The following is a 23,148-nucleotide window of genomic DNA, read 5'->3' as shown; positions in this document are numbered from 1 at the left end:
AGCAGGTTCTGAGGTATAAGGTATAAGCAAAGCGTCTGTTCGTAGTTCCTCCTCGAAGTCTTTGGATTGTCACTCTCTCCGCTCCACTTCACCACCAGACCCTCTAAACTACCTTACATTAGAAAAAATACACTTGAACGATGTGCGGTAAGTTCAGCTTTTTATTATTATTACTTTACAGCAATAGGAATACTGTAAATTAATGGCTGTGATTAGATAAATGTATTCTCATACTGTCATAACAATCGTACTTCAGATCGTTGTCGCCTGTTTTAATCTATCCGTGCCTGTGTGTGTGAACGTGAATCAATATTGAGATGTCATGCCAGCGTAAATATTTGGTTGGTCTGGCTATCCTTCACCGGAGTTGTGACAGCTGAAGTGACAGATCCGGTTTGGAGTGCGACAGAGGTGTCTTAAAACCCGCGGAGCTCCCTACGCAGACAGCGTTTCTGAACACTATAGGCGCTAGCGAACCTACAGAGTTTAAATTTGCTGCCTGATATCTAGGTTTGGGCTTGATGTGTTTGTGACACACTCGAATGCTGTCTAGGAAGCAGCAAACACTGCGTTTTAAGACGCATCCAAACACAATCTGGATCCACAACTTTCAGTTGGCGACGTGGCTGATTAAAAGTGTGTTAACTAAACTTTATCACTATGTCTGACACTCAGGGAATTTTAATAAGCTCCTTGCCTCAAAGTAATTTAGTAGGCCTAATCTCTGATTGTATTGGGGAGACAACTGTGATGATGAGTAGAGACAGGGGTTTGCTCAGAAACCACTGTCTTATAAAAAACTGATTTGTAAGTTGTTTTGAAGAGCACATTATCACAATATTTACTGTTGTTGCATTAATATTAATAAGAACTAAGCTCTTCTGTAAAGTAGTTGCTTCTGAATACAATATGTCCATCTATCTATCTATCTATCTATCTATCTATCTATCTATCTATCTATCTATCTATCTATCTATCTGTCTGTCTGTCTGTCTGTCTGTCTGTCTGTCTGTCTGTCTGTCTGTCTGTCTGTCTGTCTGTCTGTTTTTCCGTCTGCCCTTGTGAAAAAGAAGCACGCTCAATTTTATTCAGTGCACTTAAAATGTAATTCAAATGTTAAACTGAACCATAGTGTTGTTCTGCATTTAAAATTAATTTATTTTAAAAGTTCTACATTTTCAACATCATCATTAAATATGTGTAATTACTAATGAAACACGTCATGTTTTAAATATTTTAAATACAAAAGTTTCATTAGAAATGACAAAGTATATATTAGTTTATCACAAATGCTTGTCAATATTCAGCAATACACTTTAACCAATCAATTTTGAAATGACAAATCTATCTATCTATCTATCTATCTATCTATCTATCTATCTATCTATCTATCTATCTATCTATCTATCTGTCTGTCTGTCTGTCTGTCTGTCTGTCTGTCTGTCTGTCTGTCTGTCTGTCTGTCTGTGTTTTCTATTTGTCTGTTTGAATAAGAATAAACTTCATTTAGTTAATTGGTTTGTCCGAATCATTTACAATATGATAAGATTGTATTTATTGTCTTAATATGTTTTTTTGTCATTCAGTCTATAAAACCGTTTTTTTGGGATGTTTACTGTCTGGGATGCTTTAAAATGTCACAGCATGTGTAGTGTAAGCTATTCTACACTCTCCAAGCTTTGTTACCTTGTACCCGGCAGGAATTTTCGCCTACCTGAATTACAGAGTACCACGGACGAGGAGGGATATCTTACAGACCCTAATAAAGGGACTTCAAAGACTGGAATACAGGGGTTATGACTCTGCAGGTAAGACTCTGTGAGGGTAATGTCACTGTGTTCCACAGGTAACAGATACTGCTTGAAGACGTGAACAGTGGCCTCGTTTCTTGGATCTTGGCAGCACAGAGGGCCTGGAGTGTCAGTTCTTCCACTGATGTAGCTGAAGCAGTCAGTCGATACTTGTGTGAAGGGGATTATTGTGCTCTTAATCGTGTTTTTTGCATGCTCAGCCTCCTATTTATTAAGAATTCGAAATAGACATAGAGTGAGTGGTGTTGTTCTTTGATGAAAACTGTGGATGTTTTTGGTCAGGTGTTGCAGTAGACGGCTCAGGGAAAGATCATGCTGTTAGTATCAGCCTCTATAAGAAGACAGGGAAGGTGAAAGCTCTTGATGAAGAGATCTACAGTATGTAATCCCACTTTATTATCAGTGTTTGTCTTTAAAGTGTTTGGTTTAATGATTCATTCTCTCAGATTATTTACTGTTTGTATTATCAGAGAACAACTCCATCGATTTCGAGGCAGAACTGGACACACACTTTGGCATTGCACACACTCGCTGGGCCACGCATGGAGAGCCCAGTTCACTCAACAGCCACCCACATCGATCTGACAAGAACAATGGTAAAACATAAAGCGAGATGGGAAACAACATAAATCAGCTGACCTTATGATGGCCATCTGCTTTATATCGGGTCATTAGTAAAGAAGCTGAGGTTGCCGTCAGTTCGTGAGCTCTTTATCCAGAAAAGATAGGACTGGGTAGCCAACACAGGCTTTAAAGGAGCCTGTCCTCCAACAAAAAACGACCATATAGGTCGTTTGTGCAAGCACCTTATTACGACCTATATTTACGTTTTAAAGTTAAGCGCCCTCTAGCGGGCGTAAAAATAATGACAGTATCGCATTGCGTCTGTCGTCATGAAATGACGTATAACGTCATTACCAATCAAAACGCACGTTTATTTAAATGCAATGTGTGGGCTTTTTACACCGATCTCATAGTATTTCCTACATATTTTACTAGGTGGCTTATTCGTTCGAATGACCCACACCTAACCCCACCCCTAAACCTAACCCTCACAGAAATCATGCTGAATTATGATTTATTGAGCATATACATTTTCGTGCACGTCCATTCCCTGGGATCGAACCCATGATAGCATGATTACATATCAAGGTATAACGCAATAATCTACCAACTTAGCTACACGAAACTCAAACCAGAGTGCAAATAAAAGCGTACAAAACATTAATATGAAAACGTCCTTTTGACGATAGGGGCGCAATTGTAGTATATGCTCTGATGGGTCGTATTTCAGGGATTTGGACAAACGACCTATACGAGCGTATTGGTTGGAGGACAGGTTGCTTTAAAGCCATTAGATTGTGCTTGTAAATGAAAGACTAGCAAAGGCCATAATGCTGTGAAATGAGGGTTCTGATGTGAGGTTCACCTCTGAAAATAAACACCTAAAGTAGTGGGTAGAAGTAGAGAAGCAGAAGGTTCCCCTCGCCACACAGTTTGCTTTGCTACTGATTCCAGATCAGCTTGACACTAGATAGAAACAATATTACAGGCAAAATTCAGTGTGGTTCGAAAGTTTTATTTTTCATTTATGTTTTACCTTATGTTTATGTCATCTAGCTGGATTTGAGAATGATCCAAAGAACATCCGTACAAAGCAGCATTAAACAAATCAATTTTATTTTGTTCTTTAAAAAAAAAAAACTCTGAACAGTCTGGATATGTACTGATATAGGAGTACACTATTGTGTGTCACATTAAACTTATACGCCTTTAGGTCTTTAAGATCAAGACAAAACTATGGGTGTGTCTAAAGAATTTGTTTTTTTACTATGTTTTTATGTTTTTACCAGTGTTTTGAACAATAGCATCTATATAAAATTACTACACCGCGCAAAGATCATGAACAGTTTGTCAAACAGACATTATTCAAGGTTGTTTCACTTTGAAACAGAAGGCATGTAGGCCTACATCCGTGAACGGCTTGTAAAAGTTAATTAATGTATGAACTTTAATAGATGTTGGATATATTTGAGGGGATGACATTCCTGCAGAGTTTCATCTTGCATAGTTTCAGTTACAATATTTTTTTTTTTTTCATTACAATCAAACACACCTAAACCAGCTAATCAAGGTCTTCGGGATTATCAGGTTGAACTTGAGACAGGTTAGAGCTTCATTCCATTTCAGGAAGGTATCCCTCTAGGGACGGGAATCGAGACCCTTGTATAATTTGTGTTTTTACTTACATGTTTTCACCCAAGTTCTCATTCATCTGGAAATGAATTAAATCATTTTGAATATATTCCATCTGCTTCTTATGTTTCTCTCCAGAATTTGTTGTCATCCACAACGGCATCATCACAAATTACAAGGAGCTGAAGAAGTTCCTGGTAAGCAGTATTTTAATGACCTCTTTACTAGAGCCCTTGCCATGCCATCCATTTTACTTTAGACTGTGGAAAGCAGGTGCTACATACAGTGGGTATAGAAAAGAATCAGTTTTGCGGTGTGCTTTGGGTCATTGTCATGTTGGAAGGTAAACCTTCTTCCCATTGACAACTTTCTGACAGAGGGCAGCAGATTTTCCTCAAGAATGTGATATTATTTTGCCCATCCATTTTCCTTCTATCCTGACAAGTCTCTAGTCTCTTCTGCAGAGAAACACCCACATAACAGAATATTACCACCTCCATGCTTTACTGAAGGAATGCTGTTGTTTGGATAGTGAACTATATTGTATTTCCGCCAGACAAATTGTTGACCGCATATGGCCTTTCTTGGAGTGGCTTTTTTTTGCAACTCTCCCATACAAGCCAAATTTGTGGAGAATTCGTGATATCATTGTCACATTCACACAATAACCACTCAGTCATTAATTCCTGTAACTGCTTCAGAGTTGCTTTAGGCCTCTTTGTCGCCTCTCGGACCAGACTCTTTCATCCAGTTTGGAGCAACCTGTAAGATATCCCTCCTCAGGCTGCAAAGCAACAAAATGTGATTCTTTTCTCTACCCACTGTACCAGAATGGAACCAGAACAAATGCGAGTTTGCTAAAACAATGCCTTAAAGATCTGTTTGGTTACTGGTTAACATTATCTAGTAGCCTAAACAGTCTTAACATTAACGCGGAAAAGAAAAGTCATTTCAATCGTCGGCCGTTGGTCAAAGAACAATGTATTAAAATCTTAAATATAGTCACATTTATATTTATATGAAATAACAAACAGAAACATTAAACCACATCGAATTAGAGTGGAATTTAGTCGGTTTTGATGTCATCATGATTGTAAGGGTGTGATTGTATTAGCAAAATTCTGGTCAGATTTCACAGGCAAAAAAGGGCCCTTGTCAGGAGTGTAGCGATGTTTGTTGTTCTGTTAGTCGTAGATGTAGAGTTGGCATCTGTGTGATCAACTTGAGAAATTCGAAATTCATAAGAAACGAGGAAATGTTCAAAGCTATTATGTTTAGTATTTCACTTTCTCTCTCTTTCAGTTTAATTTATCTCTGATTTCTTTTCCATGTTTTGTTTTTGTTTTTGTCCTTGTGTCTGTAACCATGACTTTTCCATCTCAACCCATTGAAGGTTTCTAAAGGCTATGAGTTCGAGTCGGACACAGACACAGAGGTCATCCCGAAGTTGATCAAGTATCTCTATGACAACCGCGAGAATGATTATGTGTCCTTCTCCACCCTAGTGGAGCGCGTCATCAAGCAGCTGGTAAGCATCACGAGTGTGTATGTGTGTGCGAGTGTGTGTGTGTTTGGGATGAGGGGGGTGGTCTTACTCACATGCCTCTGGGAACCCCTTGCTCGGATTGTGAAAGTTAAAGGCCAGTTCTTGCTCGTTTTCAGGAAAAGAAGTTCAGACGTACTTTGTTTGAGGGGTAGTTACTCGTTTTTGATAGTTGTAGTCAGTCCCTCAAAGTTCTCACAGATAATCAAAGTAAGACTAGTGCTGTCAAACGATTAATCGCATCCAAAATAAACGTTTTTGTTTATATAATATACGAGTGCATATGTTTGTGTTTATTATGTATATATAAATGTATATATAAACACACATGCATATATTTTAAATATATAAAATGTATATTATATATAAATATAAATATTTTATATATAAACAAGACATGTTTTTCTTAAATATATACATGGTTGTTGTCAGACTCTGTTCCATATTTGGTGTGTGTTTTGCTCCCCATATGTTTCCATGTCCTTTTTTTTTTGGTCTTCCTGTTCCTGCCCTGATTGTGTTTATTTGATCCCAGCTCTGTCCCATTGATTTCCATAATTAGTCGCTTAATATAAACACTTTGTTTCTTATTTTCCCTTGTCCGGTATTGGTTGTCAACCCATGGGTCTACGTTTGTTATCCTGCCCGTGTTCGGAAATAAATCCCTTTGATATTAATCCTCCTGGTTTCCACGCTCCTTCGTCTCCTCATCTCCGCCACAGTAGGCAAATCGTGACACGTGTGTATTTATATATACATAATAAATATACACAGTACACACACATATATATTATGTAAACAAAAAACGTTTCTTTTGGATGCGATTCATCGCGATTAATCGTTTGGCAGCACTAAGTAAAACATAAAAACTTTACAAAAGCTTATTAGCAAACACTTTTTCTGCATTTATCCTCTTCTCTAGCTAAGTTAGCTAAGAACCAGCTAACTGCATTTTAATACATTTTTCTTGTAAGCCTCTTGTAATAAATTGATTTTAGTCTTACTCATTGTCAGTTATATAACCAATAGCAACATTTATTAGCACTTAATGGTGTGGTGAACGGCTCTTCCTCGTCTCCAGGGGACTGATTTTACTTTGATTTTAAAATGTAGATAGCTGGAGCTTGTTTTATGATACATTGTCAGCACCTTTGGACTACTGTCATTGCCATAATATATTCTCTGCTGGGAAGTTCATCTCTATCCAAACATTGTTCAGTGAGGTTGTATGAGCGAGGGAAATGCCCTTTGAGATATTCTTCATATGAATCTAGTCTTTATCATGGGTTTATAAAAGACCCTACCTTCCTATCAGCATCATGGCTCTGTGACATTCACAGTGTTCGCCATCTCTATGGAACTTTCCATCTTTTATGGCTTCTGTAAATTGATTACAAAAATGTTTAATTGCTCGCTATCTAACCTGCTTTGGCAGCAATCTTACTAATGGAACGCTGTGAGATAAAAGGATGATAACTTTTAAGGTGTGCAGTTTTTTTCTTATGAGGCAGCTACAGGTTTCTAAGGAACATTAATTAAATGCCATGCTTTGAAAGGGAGGAGAGGGGAAAAACTAGTCTCACTGAGACTAATTAAAACAGGCTCGGGCACTTGTGTATTTAATCAAGGAAAGACACGCACACATTAAAAATAAAGGTTTCTGTTTCTTTTTTCTTATTAAGTTTTAGTATCAGCATTAAATACACTGATCTGAAGTACCTGGTGGTGAATTTCAAGTAGCTTTTCATGTCATATTTCACTTCAGAATTCGCAGTAAATAATAAATGATTTGCTCTCTGAAGTAAATTAAAGCATATTTGTTTGTTATTTTTATGTCAGTTAAGTACATTTCCCCCAATATTATCATTATTGTAATGCAAAATAATTAGAAATGATTTAAACTAATATGTTTCATATATATTTTTATACATCAGGACCAGCCAGAAGGTTACAATCCGCTTTCGCCAGATAAACTTTTTAATGTAAAATATTAAAACGAAATATCATAAAATTGATAAAAGCAAAAAATGCCTGTGATCACCAAATCAGCATATTAGAATGATTTCTGAAGGATCATGTGACACTGAAGACAGGAGTAATGGCTACTAAAACTTCAGTTTTGCATCATAAAATGACATTAAAAAAAAAAAAAAAAAAAAAAAATATATATATATATATATATATATATAAATAGTAAAAGTAATAATATTTTATGCTTGTCTATGTTTTCAATGCATTTTTAAGCAAATAAATTCAGCCTTGTTGAGCAATTTCTTTTTCAAAAACTTCCGTATGGTAGTGTACACATACTCTGTGTGTGTGTGTGTGTGTGTGTGTGTGTGTGTGTGTGTGTGTGTGTGTGTGTGTGTGTGTGTTTGTGTGCGTGTGTGCATAGATAGATAGAGCAATTAAAAGCATGTCTACACAGTGAGTCCCGTATCAGTGTTTTTGGATTATATATGTGTGAACTGGTGTCTGTGTGCTTTCCTCTGGGCAGCGAATCAGGACAGGCTCAGTGAGGAGGTAGGGGCAAATATGATTTCTCTCAGCACAGAGGGTCCCTATTCCCTTCAGTCCAACCCTCACTGTGGGGCTCTGTTCCTCTCAGCTCCCCGTGCCCCCTCCACCTCTCTGGGCCTCCATGCCTTATACCGAGCTGCTCTACAGGGGGGGGACTACCAAAGAAACGCGAGACCCTACCTTTGCCTTTTCAATAGAATAATGATGTTTCCATTTAGATCCGTATCTTAGCTATTCCTGTGCCTCACCGACGAACATTTGTCTCATTCACCGTTTTTTCTCTCTCTATCTTTCCCCAGGAAGGGGCATTTGCTCTGGTTTTCAAAAGCATTCATTTCCCAGGAGAGGCAGTTGCCACCAGGTCAGTGAGAGCTATGGTTTCTCTGAACTGTAACACACTCAAGTTACCCTGTTCCATTCTTGCTATATCCATCTTCTGAGATGAATCTTTTCCCATTATTTCTCTACATGCCAACCTTTACGAAAGATAAGTTTATTCAAGTGTGCTATTAGTATACTTCTTTTAAACTAAAAATCAGAAATGGGCTTTATGTACTCCTCGGAAATATACTTAAAATGACATTTAAGTATACTTGACTTATACTTACAAAAATTCTAAATATATTTGAGCTATTCCTAGAATCCATGTTTACATTATTATACTATAGAGGGTGCTAGTACACATCTTCTGCACAGATTTCCCCCCCACAAAAACACAAGTGAAGAAGAAAAAAGAAACAACAGATACTAACACATGTAATCTAACACGATCAACTGACATGAAACAGCATCAAAACTGTAACTTTATGAAATAAAATGAAGAGGTAATAATTACAGTCAAGTTTTGGGAGGTTGATCGACTCCATCTACATTTTGATTATCATTCTGAATCCAGTTCATAGTCTTTTTTCAGCTTTTTGTTCAAAATGTTATTTCTTTATTTTTTATGAAACTTACCCACATTAAAGTGTTTAAAAAAGAATGCATGAAGCTAGAATAAAATGTTTTTGTTTACAAGCAGATACCCAAAGTTCTTTCTTTGGATATTTTGTATGTTCGGATATTCAAATAACAAAATATATACAAATTCAGACCTGAATAGGGACATATAGTATACTTAAGGTATGATGTAAAGTTCACTTATGACTTATGAGTATACTTGAAGTATAAAACTACTAAACTAGTAGTTTACTGGGACTATACTTCAAAGTGTACACAGTATTTAATTAGTAAACTATCAGTATACCTGTAAGTTCACTTTTAGTATAATTGCAGTACAAACTACAAACATAGAGGTAAACTAATTGTATACTCAAAGTTTGCTACTATTATACTTAAAGTATACTTAAAAGTATACTTTATATACTAGAAAGTGGGCCAATTTAGTCCCAAGGAGTATTGAAACGGTACACTTAAAAGTAGGGTGGATTGGGGTAATGTGGTATACCTTTAGCCATTTTGACTTGTCCATCATATTTCCATATGAAGCCAAAATGATACATCAAAATGTTCTATCATTATGAAAACCCCAAGATGTTCCCTATCTAAATAAGAAGAAATATTTATTGTAATTAAAAGGGAAATGGCACATATATTAGTGCTCCTTGTGCCAAATTGTTTAAGAATTTGTGTTTTTTTGTGTTTTATGTAATGTATTATTGTATTATTTACAACAATAATAATAACCATGTAATGAAGTCAAAAATTTTAAATTTAACTTAATAAAGATAGCAAAATAATTAAACAATTTTTGAAAATATATAAAATTTTGCATTTTTTTATAAGCTTATGTTAGCCATACTGTAATGGTAAAAACACTTCATAACAGAAATAAGCAGTCCAAGGCAGTCATGGACTCATTATGGTCCAAGATCCCATTGTCCTCTAGTCGCTAAATTGTGAATCTGGATCTTAAAACAAATAATATTGCTGCATTATAAGTCCCAAAAATAGACAAAATTACATGTATGACATTTAACCTTCTTAATCCACCTCTTATCAATTGAATAACATAGTATATTTGACTGTCCCACATTAGTCAAAACATGCTGTCCCATTTTGAAACATAATTTTCTAAACTGGGACAACAAAGATTTCTTAAAATAGAAAAATTTTCTCAACACATTTTAAGAATATGATTGCAAAATTTGATGTATAAATTCATCACAAATATGTTTTGATAACAATTTAGAACATTGTTTTATTTAGAACAGATTTATATCCTTAACATTAATTTAGTCTAAATCCCATGTCATTGTCATTTCAGTGAACTTTACAAGAGGTGCTTCCGGTTTGTTGATTTTCTTGGCCACATTTCTGACATAATTTCCAGGAAGTCAAGTGATTTCAATAACTTGACACCCCTGCTTGAATTCAAAACCAATCATGTTCACTTTAATGTTGTGAAATAAGAGATAAACGCAATGAAGCTTTGATGTCCCACATTAGTCAGTGTCCCACATTACACTAATCCACCCTATAATACTAGAACACTGATATTTGTATACTTGCTACATAAAGTATACTTAAAAATAAACTTGAACTTTACTTAAGTATATTTAGTAAAATAAACTTGAAGTATACTTCTTTTTTTGTTAAGGGAGTGTACAGGAGCCAGAAGGTTACAATCCGCTGTTGGCAGATAAGATTTATGATTATTAGTTACAATGTGCACATTTAAAGACAAGGAACTAAGATTCTCAAAAAGCGGTGCCTCCTGGACTTGTCCAATGTCAGGGATTAAACAAAGGTTTTTATGAAGGGTTATTTCATGCTCGGTTGGTACACTGACCCTCTCTATATAATTTTGAAACCCGGAGTTAATTATTCCCATCTTCCTGTCTCTGATTATGAACAAATGTATTGTTGGTTTTGGTCAATTCTGTCCTACTGTGAAGGGAACATTTTAGGACAGGCCATGTTGCAAGACATGTTGCAAGAAAAAAATCCTTTTGTTGTTTTTACATCATTGCTTTGAATATGCTCACAGAGTTTATGCTAAGGGCTTTTGAAACGCTTTGATGCCAAGAACCCCCAAATAGGACGAGGGATTTAGGGTAATATAAAAAATTCAGTATGTTTCCATTTAGATTTTTCTAAAACAAATGACTAAAACATTATCGAAATGATATTCTTTCATGTCATCCCAAACCTAAATGGGTTTTTTCTATAGAACAAGAAGATATATTAAAGGATCTTTTTGTCCACACAAATCCCAGTGACTTTTATTGTATGCAATAAAACACACAGAAGCATTTCACAAAGATGCATCTTTTTATGTTACACATAAGTTATGAGGGTAAATAAATGATAACAGAATTCTCATTTTAGATAAGCTTTAAATTAACACTAACATTTATAGCCCTAAAATAAATTCACTCAGAAGTATACCCTAGCAACCATCCAGAGCACGAACAGTAGTAGTAGCACCATGATAAATGCTTCCACAACACCCTTGAGTCATAGAGGTAACTTTTACAAGCACCACTCATATCAGTCAATTATTGTTATTATTGTTAACTAAAGTGCAAACTAAAACAAAAAAAATAAAATAAATAATACTAAAATCCAAGTAATGTTTTCATTAATTAATATAAAATATATGTATATTAGATGAAAATTATATAAATGCTCATTTGGTAACTAACTGAAAAAAATCAAAACTGAAACTAAAACTGAAATAAAAATACACTAAAGCTAAATAGAAATATAAAAGATAAACAGGACAAAAAGCACATAACAAAATAAAAAATAAAATGAAAACTGATAAACCTGAAAATACTGAGTTATAAAAATAAAGCTAATTCTACAATAATTCTACATTAGCCAATTCTACAATAAATACTTTAATTGTATATAATTAATACAAAAAAATAAACCACTGTAACTGTAAAAATGTAGTCGGCCTTAAAAATGTAAAACTGTAGTCAGACTTCAATCATAGATTCAAAGTTTGTGTTTATTTTTCATATGCTCTTTTGAAGAATCCATCCCAAAGAACACAATAACATTAGCACATCGCTTCCATTTTCTCTTACTTCCTGTCTCACCTTCATTTGACTGTCATTTGACTACACATGACCCCCAAAGCAAAACCATCTCAAAAGGTGTGCTGTTGGGTGTTGACTATCAACATTTCTGTTCTGACCAGCTGGTCCAGATTTAAAATCCAAAATACAGTTCATGGGATGGTGAACATTTTGTTTGCTACGCACACTGAAATGCAACAGCCCAACCAGTTCAAACAAAGTAAGCACTGAGAAAGTGCTCTAGTGTGAACCCATTTGGCACGTCAGCATAAGGGACTGTGGGGCTGCGCCGAGCAAGATAGGTGGTGCATGCAAAGGACAGGTCTGAAATATTTCCCCAAACAGAGGGGAGGTGGGGCGGACCTTAACAAGGATATTAAATAGAGAGTGTGAAAAACCTCTCCTTAACTTCTTAACACAGGTGTCTTGTTTACAGCAGTGCTACGCTAACACCATTCATCCAATGGAAGAGCAGAGAAACTGCACATTGAAACTAGGGCAAAGTCCAGCAGGTGCGCTGTTGATCCATAAAAACAACAAAAGAAAAACATTTTATGCATAATGTCATGTCATGGTTTTTTTTTTTTAAGATTTTATCTGTTGTCTCTGTCCGATTTTAAACACACAAAGCATGCTTTGCATAAGTAGTCAGCTGAAAATGTATCTGTATATCTCATCTTTTTTTCAAACAGAAGGGGCAGTCCACTGCTCATCGGTGTGCGCAGTCAGTATGAGCTTTCCACAGAGCAGATCCCTGTCCAGTACAATTGTGGTAAGTCTTCTCATTCACCTGTTTATCTCCCCAAACCAGTTATGAACACCCAAAAACCACAGCCATACTGTATTTGTTTGCTGAACATTTCATTTGCATTTGCATCATTAGTGAGTAGGACCTCCCTAGATTTGGAGTCAGTATGTTTTTAGTTTTTTAATCATGACATAAAATAATAAAAGGATGATTATATAGTGGAAGTATAAAATATCCTGTTGTATTGTGAATATTTGGTTTTAAACATTTAAAGATGTTTTTTTTTATGAAATAAAAAAATTAAATGAAGACTTTGACTGTATGCTAAACAGAAAAGTCAGGTAATTGTATAATATTAAATCACCCGAGTTTGTTTCCTGCTTTAAGCAACGATTCTCTGTTAATATTTCACCAATTTTATTGTATTTTTTTAAGAAGTATGGATTCATTTCCTTTCTCCTTAAGGTGATTCCAGGACAAATGAACAGGAGAAAAACGAAGAGAACCGAAGAGGCAGTACCAATGCCTTGCACTCAGTCGATGACAGACTGGCAGTGGAGTTTTACTTAGCGTCTGATGCTAGGTAACAGTGTAATATTAACATTATTGTTTCTCATTAAGAAACCTAAAGATTGCAAATGTCCAGGTTAAACAGTTTATACCATTTTTTTAACTGAAATGGAGATGAAACTGAATAAATATGTCAGTTCAGCAATGCCCCCTGCTGGCCACATATCTTCATTACACTCGTGATTGTGATAGTACAACTAAAATATGTTTACTTTTATTTCTCTCTCTCAGTGCTATCATTGAGCATACCAACAAGGTGATTTATCTTGAGGATGATGATGTCGCCGTGGTGAATGAGGGGAAGTTGTATGTGCGCCGTATTAAACGTAAAGCAGGCGAAGACTCCGTCCGAGTCATTCAGACCCTACAGATGGAGCTCCAGCAGATCATGAAAGGTCCCAGATAACACTAACAACATCCAAAGGGATAGTTCTCCCAAAATGTAACATTTCATTTACTCACCCTCATGTTGTTCCAAGCAAAAATAATTTCTTTCTGCTGTTGAACACAAATAAAGATATTTGGAAGAATTTTAGTTAAAGGGTTACTCCACCCCAAAATGATTTTTTTTTTCAGTAATCACTTACCCCCATGTCGTTCCAAACCCGTAAAAGCTCCGTTCGTCTTCGGAACACAATTTAAGATATTTTCGATTAAAACCTGGAGGCTTGAGACGGTCCCATAGATTGCCAAGTAAATAACAGTGTCAAGGTCCATAAAAGGTACGAAAAGTCATCGTCAGAATACTCCATCTGCCATCAGATGTGCAATCTGGGTTATATGAAGCGATGGGAAAGCTTTTTGTAAGTGAAGAAAACAAAAATAACGACTTTATTCAATAATTCCTTTGTCAACAGTCTCCTCTGTGTCACTCCATATCACCATATCACCTGTTTCTACGTGTATTTAGCTTTGATTTGAAATAAAATAGCGCATCCTTGTGGCGCGGAGGACATAGGAGAGCACACGCAGCACAGTGATATGGAGTTACACAGATTTATTGAATAAATTTGTTTGTTTTTTGTTTTTCTTCACTTACAAAAAGTTTTCCCATTGCTTGATACAACCCAGATTAATGACAATTTTTTATTTTCATTTTGGGGTGGAGTAACCCTTTAATGGCTACGGTTGCTGGTATATATATATATATATATATATATATATATATATATATATATATATATATATATATATATATAATTTTATTAGTATTATTTTTTTTATAATTCATACTATGGAGATGTCTGTCAGCAACTGTTTGGTTACAAACATACTTCAAAATGTCTTTTGAAAGAGCTTGGGGGTGAGTAAATGATGACAGAATTTTTTGGTGAACAGTCCGTTTTAAAAAAAACACCTGACCACTGAGATTTTATTAGTAAATAATAGAAAGTGAAAAATGAAGAATTAAATATAGTATAAAATACAATTTAAAAAAACAACAACATTCCCTTTAAAGTATGTACATATCAGTCTTTGCATTTCCTTGGAATCAAACCCATGACCTTGGTGTTGCAGGCATTATGCTCTACGTTTCTAAACTGTTTTGACAGATTGTTTTTTGTTCAGATAAAAATTAATTCTGACACTGTGTAATAAGTAATGCACCAAACCCATTTGCTGTTAGTTTGGCAGTGGAACACAAAAGGAGAATTTTGGAGAAGTTCCGTTCATATTGGCATCTCTCCATCAGCTCTGTGTTTTAATAGTAATGACTTTTCATGCCAAATGTCACCTTGACTTTGGTATAGTAGTTCAGTAGGTTTTGTTTTTGTGCTCACAATGTTTTATACCTTTAGGTAACTTCAAGGCTTTCATGCAGAAGGAGATCTTTGAGCAGCCTGAATCTGTCGTCAACACCATGAGAGGCAGAATCTTTTTTGACAGCAACACAGGTACAACATGACCTTCCACTTTACCAGAACATCCAAGTGAAATTAAATTAGATTAAATTATCTTTTGTGGCGCAACCCTGAAAGTGCAGCAAAATTAGAGCCATTCTTAAAAGGATAGCGCCTCCAAAAATGAACATTTGCGGTTCATTTACTAGATTACATTTATTTCTTCATTAAACCATTAAAGAAGATTGTTTACTTAAACTATGGTCCTTTGCGATTAAAAAAAAGTGCATGGATACCGTAACTTTGAGAGTAAACACAAAATTAATACTCATGGCTCCTGACAATATATTAACATTTTATGAAGAGAAACAATCAGTCAATGCAAGAAACTGAACATTATTTGTAAAAAAGAATCTTATAACCAGATCATTTGAGGCTAATTTCATTTGTGTGCACAGTTATTCTTGGTGGCCTGTCTGACCATCTGAAGGAGATCAAGAGATGCAGACGCTTGATCTTGATTGGCTGTGGAACCAGTTACCATGCAGCAGTGGCAGTAAGTTTTAGCATTTTTTGTCTGGAACATAACAGAGAACAATTTATTGCTTTAAAGATGAAAATGATGGCAGAATGAGATGTTTGTTTTTGCATGTGTGTTTGCTATGTGTTATCCATTTACATTACAAGGCTCTTTGAAAACATTATATATAGAGAGTTTCTCTGAACAGTCGTTTTTTTTTTTTTTTGTACTATAAATTGACTGGTAAACTGTATATTTGATTGTCATCCATCATCCATGGCAACATACCGATTTCGTATATTGAAGGCCATCGCTGACCAGCCGGCTGTACGTTTTTCTTAACTTGAGCACATGATTTCAGCATTACCTCTGATTTTCTGCGCAGACACGTCAGATCCTTGAAGAGTTGACTGAGCTTCCTGTTATGGTCGAGTTGGCCAGTGATTTCCTAGACCGCATCACACCCGTTTTCAGAGATGATGTCTGTTTCTTCATCAGCCAGTCGGGTAAAGTGCAGCTCTCATGATTTTTATTCAGCAATTAAAGCATTGATAATAATAACCTTTGAACTGATATGGCACTGAATTACACAACTGTAAGTGCATGAGGTGATATAATCTCCAGATACATGTACCTAGATGGCAACAAGACAGAAAAAAAAATCTCAGGTTGTTTCTCAAGAAAAAAAGAAGAAGAGTACATTCATTTCTTTAGTGGTCTCAAGATGTCTAAAACTTTGCTCCGAATTTTCAGGATGTCAAATTCTGCGCTCAAAAGTCAGACTTGAATATGAATGCTTACATTTTTTTGAGTAGAGTAAAATACTGTTACTGATGCAGCAGGGTTTTTTGGTTGATGACACTAACTCATGCATGTCAATGATGCTGAAAAAGTGGTTTGCTTTATATATTGCTAATTTCTTTCAATCAGGTGAGACGGCAGACACTCTGATGGCATTACGCTACTGTAAGCAGCGCGGGGCACTGACTGTAGGAGTCACCAACACTGTTGGCAGCTCCATCTGCAGGGAGACCGACTGTGGAGTTCACATCAATGCTGGCCCTGAGGTTGGAGTTGCCAGCACTAAGGTACTATAGAGCCCAATGAAAATTAACATTTTGGCCTAATAATATCAAATATCAATAAAGAATTTATATATAAACATATTATATTATATTTATTTTCTTTAGTGCTGTCAAAAGATTAATTGCATTCAGATAAAAAAAGTTTTTGTTTACTCAATATATGTTGGTACTGTGTATATTTATTATGCATATATAAAGACACGCACACAGTATATATTTAGAATATATATTTATATTCATATAATTTATATATTATATATAAATATATTTAATATATAAACATTACATATTTTTCTTAAATATATATATGCATCTGTTTGTATTTATATATGCATAATAAATATACACAGTACACACACATATATTATGTGAACAAAAACTTTTATTTTGGATTCAGTTAATCGCGATGAATCATTGCACAGCACTAATTGTATATTATATTATATTATATTATATTATATTATATTATATTATATTATATTATATTATATTATTGTAAGTATAAGTATAAGTTTTTCAGGATTCAAAAGAACAGCATTTATTTGAAATTGAAATCCTTTGTACAATATAAAAGACTTAACTCTCATGTTTGGTCAGTTTAATGTATCCTTAATAAATAATACTATTCATTAAAAAAATATATGTTATATTATATTATACATTGTTTGTTTCTCACCCGTCCTTTTTATGTGTGTGTGTGCTACTAATTTCATATTAATTGTGTCTTTCTGATTATGTGCAGGCCTACACTAGTCAGTTTGTGTCTCTGATCATGTTTGCCCTGATGATGAGTGAAGACAGGCTTTCAATGCAGCAGAGAAGACTGGAGATCATCAATGGCCTCAAGAAACTGCCAGGTGGGTATTTGACATAATTGCCGTAATGATTTTATGCAGCAGTTCAAATGTGCTTTGAGATAAGATTAACCTTGACATCGCCTTCCATTCAGAGCTGATCAAGGAAGTTCTGGCTCTTGATGACAAAATCAAAAGCATTGCAGATGAGCTCCACCATCAGAGGTCTCTATTAGTCATGGGTCGAGGCTACAACTACTCCACCTGCCTAGAGGGGGCTCTGGTGAGTATGATGCAGGATATAGCTGGAGGAATATAACTGATCATGTAAAGAGAAGTGTTGTTTAGTCAATCACATTTTCTTGGTCTTTATGCCCTGTAGAAAATAAAAGAGATCACTTACATGCACTCAGAGGGCATTATGGCTGGAGAGTTGAAGCACGGCCCATTGGCGTTGATTGACAAGCATATGCCTGTCATCATGATCATCATGAGAGATGCTTGCTACCAAAAGTGCCATAATGCCTTGCAACAGGTCACTGCCAGACAGGTAACAATCATAATGTGATAAAACTGTCCACCAGTAAACCATGCTACTGATAAAAAGCTTGGGTCCTGAGATTTTTTGAATGGTTTTGAAGTGTTTTATATTCATCAAGGCATTTATTTAATCGAAAGCTGTTCTCTATTTTAATGTATTTTAAAAAGTCATTTTTTCCTGTGAGGGCAAAGCTGAATTTTCAGCATCATTACGCCAGTCTTACTTCAGTGTCACATGATCCTTTACAATTTACTATAATATGCTGATTTGATGCTAAAAGAACATTTCTTATACATTTTTAAAACTGTGGAAAATTGTGGAAATTGTGATTTAGGTTTTCTAATCTTTTTGATTAATAGAAAGTGAAATTTGAAATAGTTTTTTTTTTTTTTGCAGCATTATGCCTTTACTTTTACTTTACTTTACTTTTTTTTTTTACTTTTGATAGATTTAATGCATTCTTGCTGAATAGAAGTATCAATTTCCTGTCTGGAAATATGTCCAATCATTCAACACTTTATCTTTTAGGGCCGCCCCATCATCCTATGTTGCCAGGACGACCCAGAGATCAGTAAAATGGCATATAAGACCATTGAACTGCCTCACACAGTGGACTGTCTGCAGGGCATCCTCAGTGTCATTCCACTGCAGCTCATATCCTTCCATCTGGCTGTTCTCAGAGGATATGATGTACGTTTACCTTTCCATTATTCATTTAGTATAGGGTCCAATTCACACTAATAACTAGTTGCTTATTAGCATGTCTATTATTAACATATTGGCTGTTTATTAGTGCTTATAAAGTACATATAATGCATGACATCCATAATCCTACCCAATACACTAAACTTAACAACTACCTTATAAACTATTAATAAGCAGCAAATATGGAGTTAATTAATGCAAAAGTCATAGTTAATGATTAGTTAATAGTGAGAATTGGACCCTAAAATAAAGTGTGACCAAAGATTTATATATATAAACCTGCTTAAGGTGTTGTCCCACTAAAGGCCTTGATGTACTTCAAGCGAAATCGAAAAACGAACTGATGTGATGTAATTTCGAACATGCACAATCGTACTACCATTGGTCCGTGACGATTACGTCATAGGAGGTTTGAGCTGAGGCTCCGCCTTCTTTCACACAGAACTCTTCTCTGGGTTCATTTAATCTGTCGAGTCCTTGAAGGTGAGATGTCCGCACATTGAAGAGCCACTTTTGAGTGCACAGAAAGAACTGTCGCTTTTGCATAGTTTGTGCATGGCTGTATACTATTTGAAACTAGCGTCTCCAGTAGTAAGATTAAAGGATTTGTCTTGAACTCTGCCACAGAAATGATGTATAAGTCCTAATTAAACAATTTAATAATCAATTTACAATTATTTTTTTTACCTGTGTTGTATTATGCTGTAAGCCATGTATTGAGCGCTTTGTAATATGGACGGATTGATTATTCAACTGCGGGCGCCATCTTCTGGCGAGACATGGAAATTCATTCGACGCGTGACTCCCACAGTGCATTATGGGTATTCTCTAGCCATTGAGCATGCACCAGTTGCACACTCGTTTTTTGTGGTGCATTGTGGGATTGAATGAGTTCACTTGAATAGTGCCTTATATAAAGTTATGGGGGGGATTTCGGATCCAGCTATCGTTCAGTGGACTTTTGCTGACAGTTAAACTTTGATGCAAGTCACACGGAGAAGTACATTGTTCATTTACTGTTAATTTCAACATTTACTAATTTATTTTTAAAATCAAAAGTTGTGCTTGTTAGCATTAGTTAATGCACTGAGCTAACATGAACTAATGTATTTTCACTAATTAACATTAGCAAAGAATAATAAACTGTAATAAATGTATTGTTCATTGCTTTTTCATGTTAGTTACATTAACTATCATTACCTATCATTAACTAATGGAACCTTATTGTAAAATGTTACCGAAAAAATGTAGTATTACATGACTTGCTCACTAACAGATCCGCTTCAGTGAATGTCGTCAGAATAAGGGTTCAGACATTAATAAAAATTGTATAATTCCTTAAAATATAAACCTTTTCAAATAGTATTTTGCTAATTCTTTTGTAATTAGAGTAATTTCAAAATAGAATATTGTATTTTGTATGTCAATCGCATACAAATTATATACTCATATATATATATATATATATATATATATATATATATATATATATATATATATATATATATATTCATATATTCATATATAAAATATATATATATATATACACACACTTTTATATTATATATTATTATATCAAATATATTATAAAAACATTTATTTTGGATGCGTTTGACAGCCCTAATTTTTGTATAATTATATTTTTATTATAATGTTTTTTATTGTAATATATATATATATATATATATATATATATTCATTTGTCACTTTTTTTAGAACCATTTAAAATAAACAATCAATACAAAAAAAAGAAGAGCTATTTGCTGAATCTTTCATGTTTATTTTTATTACAGATCATAATTTTTTTTTTATTCTCATCAGGTGGACTGCCCAAGAAACCTGGCCAAATCTGTGACCGTAGAGTGACTCCTCCCAGGAAATATGAACTAATCAAAGTAGAAGAGGAGAATTCTGACCACCAAAGTGCAATTACTAGTGTGTGTGTTTACGTCTGTTTGCATCTGTATGAATGTGGGAGTGTGGGTATTTATGAATTATGATCAAATCCCTAAAGTCCAAGTGCCTCAACATCCAAGTGCAAATGAAGGGAACCCTAAACTGTGTCTTACACCCTTTTCTCTCAGCTCTTAAACAATCCTGTAGAATAACAACGAAGTCAAAAGTTTACCTCTGACAAAACCGAAGTACAATACATTAATCTGTGTGTCCAAGAAACTTGCCACCAATCATAGGGACCAAAGATCATAGTTATGTTAAGTGGGTAAGGAAGTGATGTGTAGATGTGGAAGCACATGGATGTGCAAGTATGAATTGGTTTTAAAATGAAGTCCTATTACCCATTGTTTGCTAGGAAACACTATTTGTCATTATTATTACATTGCACATATTTCTCTGTACTACAGAAAATTATGCCAAAAATTCAGCTGGAGCAAGCAAGTGTTAATCACATGAACTTAGCATTCAGTTATCTTAGCGTAACTATAATATAAATAACTGGGTTCCACTGGAGATTTTACTGTACTGTTAGTTTACTTTGACTGTGAAGCACTTGTTGTAGGAAAAATCATTGTGTTATTAGACATGCATTTAATTTTTTTTTAATGAATTATTTCAGTGATGAATTTTTTAATCTATATATTTTGTGCCGAAATAAGATTTCAAACCCTCATCATAACTTTTTTTTCTTTCTTACTGGGACAAAATTCTTTGAGACTTTTCCTGGTTGGTTTAAAACATATTTTCCCTGGTATGCATTTTCCTGGTATAGTTGTCATATACATCCTTTAAAATCAGTTTTAAAATCATATTTTTTTAAAGTTATGGGTTGAGGGTTATACCATAAAGAGCAGCTATAAATATAAAAAAGATGCTTTATATTTCTTAATAATTGCTAGTAAATAAAAAGCAATGCAACCAACAACAGTGTCAGTAACTTTATTCATTCCATATGATTTTATTGTCATTTATTTATTTATCCATTCATTTCCCTACAGATGTTATAGTAGTTTTATGATTTTGATAATATATCTTTTGTGGCCTTGAAAGATTTGTTAACACACAAAAAAGTATGGAATTAAACCGACAAAAGCCAGAACAAGCATATTTTTCAGAGCTGTTGTATAGACGGCATATACTGTAGGCACTTACAATGACAGAAACATGACGGATTGGTTGTCTGTTTTGAACAGGCCACTGATTTGCACACCATTGTTTTTGGCTTACATTAATACATATAATTTATTTGCCAATATGTGTTTAATTTGGCAGCAAGAAGGACCAAATCAGGAAAAATGTATCAGTTAATTAACTGAAAATAATAATTAAATAGATGCACAAATATCATTCAGGATTTAATTTTATATAGTATTCAGTTTGAATAAATATAAACTACACATATGAGGTGTGTTAGAAGTGCTGTATCATTTCTATGATAGAATTATGAGTGCCAAAGTCACATTGTGATAATCATTATACTGAGGTACAATTGTCTATATTCCAATATTCCATTTCAGAAAGGAGATTGTCAAATTTGGGGCAAGTAATCAAGATTGATGGTCAAAGGGATGCACAGCATGTCCATCACACGTAAATCCATGATATCACTATCACAAACACTTTGAACAAGAAGAACAAGAACTCCTTGTGGTGGTCTTCTGCGCCGCCCTGGTGGGCTTCTGTCTCGACCGCACGGTTGCGGTGGTCTTCTGCGCCGCCCTGGTGGGCTTCTGTCTCGACCGCACGGATGTGGTGGTCTTCTGCACCGCCCTGGTGGGCTTCTGTCTCGACCGCACGATTGTGGTGGTCTTCTGCGCAGCCCTGGTGGGCTTCTGTTTCGACCGCACGGATGTGGTGGTCTTCTGCGCCGCCCTGGTGGGTTTCTGACTCAACCGCATGGCTCCAATTCCACCTTGCTCCACCCTGGATTCCTGCCCTGTCGGTTCGGCACTTCCTGTCTCTGTTACCTTCTATTACCTGGCCCTCCGTCTCTCCCCCTGGTCCATCTTCCTTCTCCTGTGTTCACGTACGTGACAGTTATAGGAATCAAGGCCAAAACTCTGCAAGAGCGGGAAAATTTGGACCATGTGATTTAATAGAGATTGATCTGAGAGATTCCTTTATTTGTCATTTTCATGGTGTACAGTACATAAAAAACGAAATTGTGTTTCACACATCCATTACTCAGTAATTCAGTGCAATAGTAACTAATGAAAAGAGCACAGTTTAAATATAAATATACTAAAATACACTTAAAAAATCAATAATAAATTTCAAGTTCAAATCACAT

At 35.1% G+C, this 23,148-nt stretch overlaps 1 protein-coding gene across 1 annotated transcript; it reads left to right on the top strand.

Annotated features, from left to right (window-relative positions):
• On the top strand, positions 1-21,783 carry LOC132130519 (glutamine--fructose-6-phosphate aminotransferase [isomerizing] 2-like). The gene is made up of 19 exons (XM_059542240.1): positions 1-147; positions 1,701-1,808; positions 2,094-2,189; positions 2,282-2,407; positions 4,146-4,204; positions 5,401-5,535; positions 8,370-8,431; positions 12,791-12,870; positions 13,312-13,429; positions 13,648-13,811; positions 15,216-15,311; positions 15,716-15,813; positions 16,163-16,283; positions 16,708-16,865; positions 17,605-17,719; positions 17,812-17,939; positions 18,039-18,206; positions 18,726-18,887; positions 20,724-21,783. Exons 1-19 carry the CDS (start codon positions 141-143, stop codon positions 20,766-20,768), a joined length of 2,046 nt encoding a protein of 681 aa, XP_059398223.1. The 5' UTR covers positions 1-140; the 3' UTR covers positions 20,769-21,783.
• The last annotated feature ends 1,365 nt before the right edge of the window (positions 21,784-23,148 follow it).

This window comes from Carassius carassius, chromosome 47 (assembly GCF_963082965.1).
Source record: "Carassius carassius chromosome 47, fCarCar2.1, whole genome shotgun sequence".
NCBI classification, from domain to species: Eukaryota; Metazoa; Chordata; class Actinopteri; order Cypriniformes; family Cyprinidae; genus Carassius; species Carassius carassius.
This window is presented reverse-complemented; position numbering and strand designations above follow the sequence as displayed.

Coding starts and splice junctions, on each gene's coding strand:
- LOC132130519 (XM_059542240.1), top strand. Junction 5,536..8,369: donor AGCGCGTCATCAAGCAGCTG/GTAAGCATCACG, acceptor ATCTTTCCCCAG/GAAGGGGCATTTGCTCTGGT. Junction 15,814..16,162: donor GTTACCATGCAGCAGTGGCA/GTAAGTTTTAGC, acceptor TTTTCTGCGCAG/ACACGTCAGATCCTTGAAGA.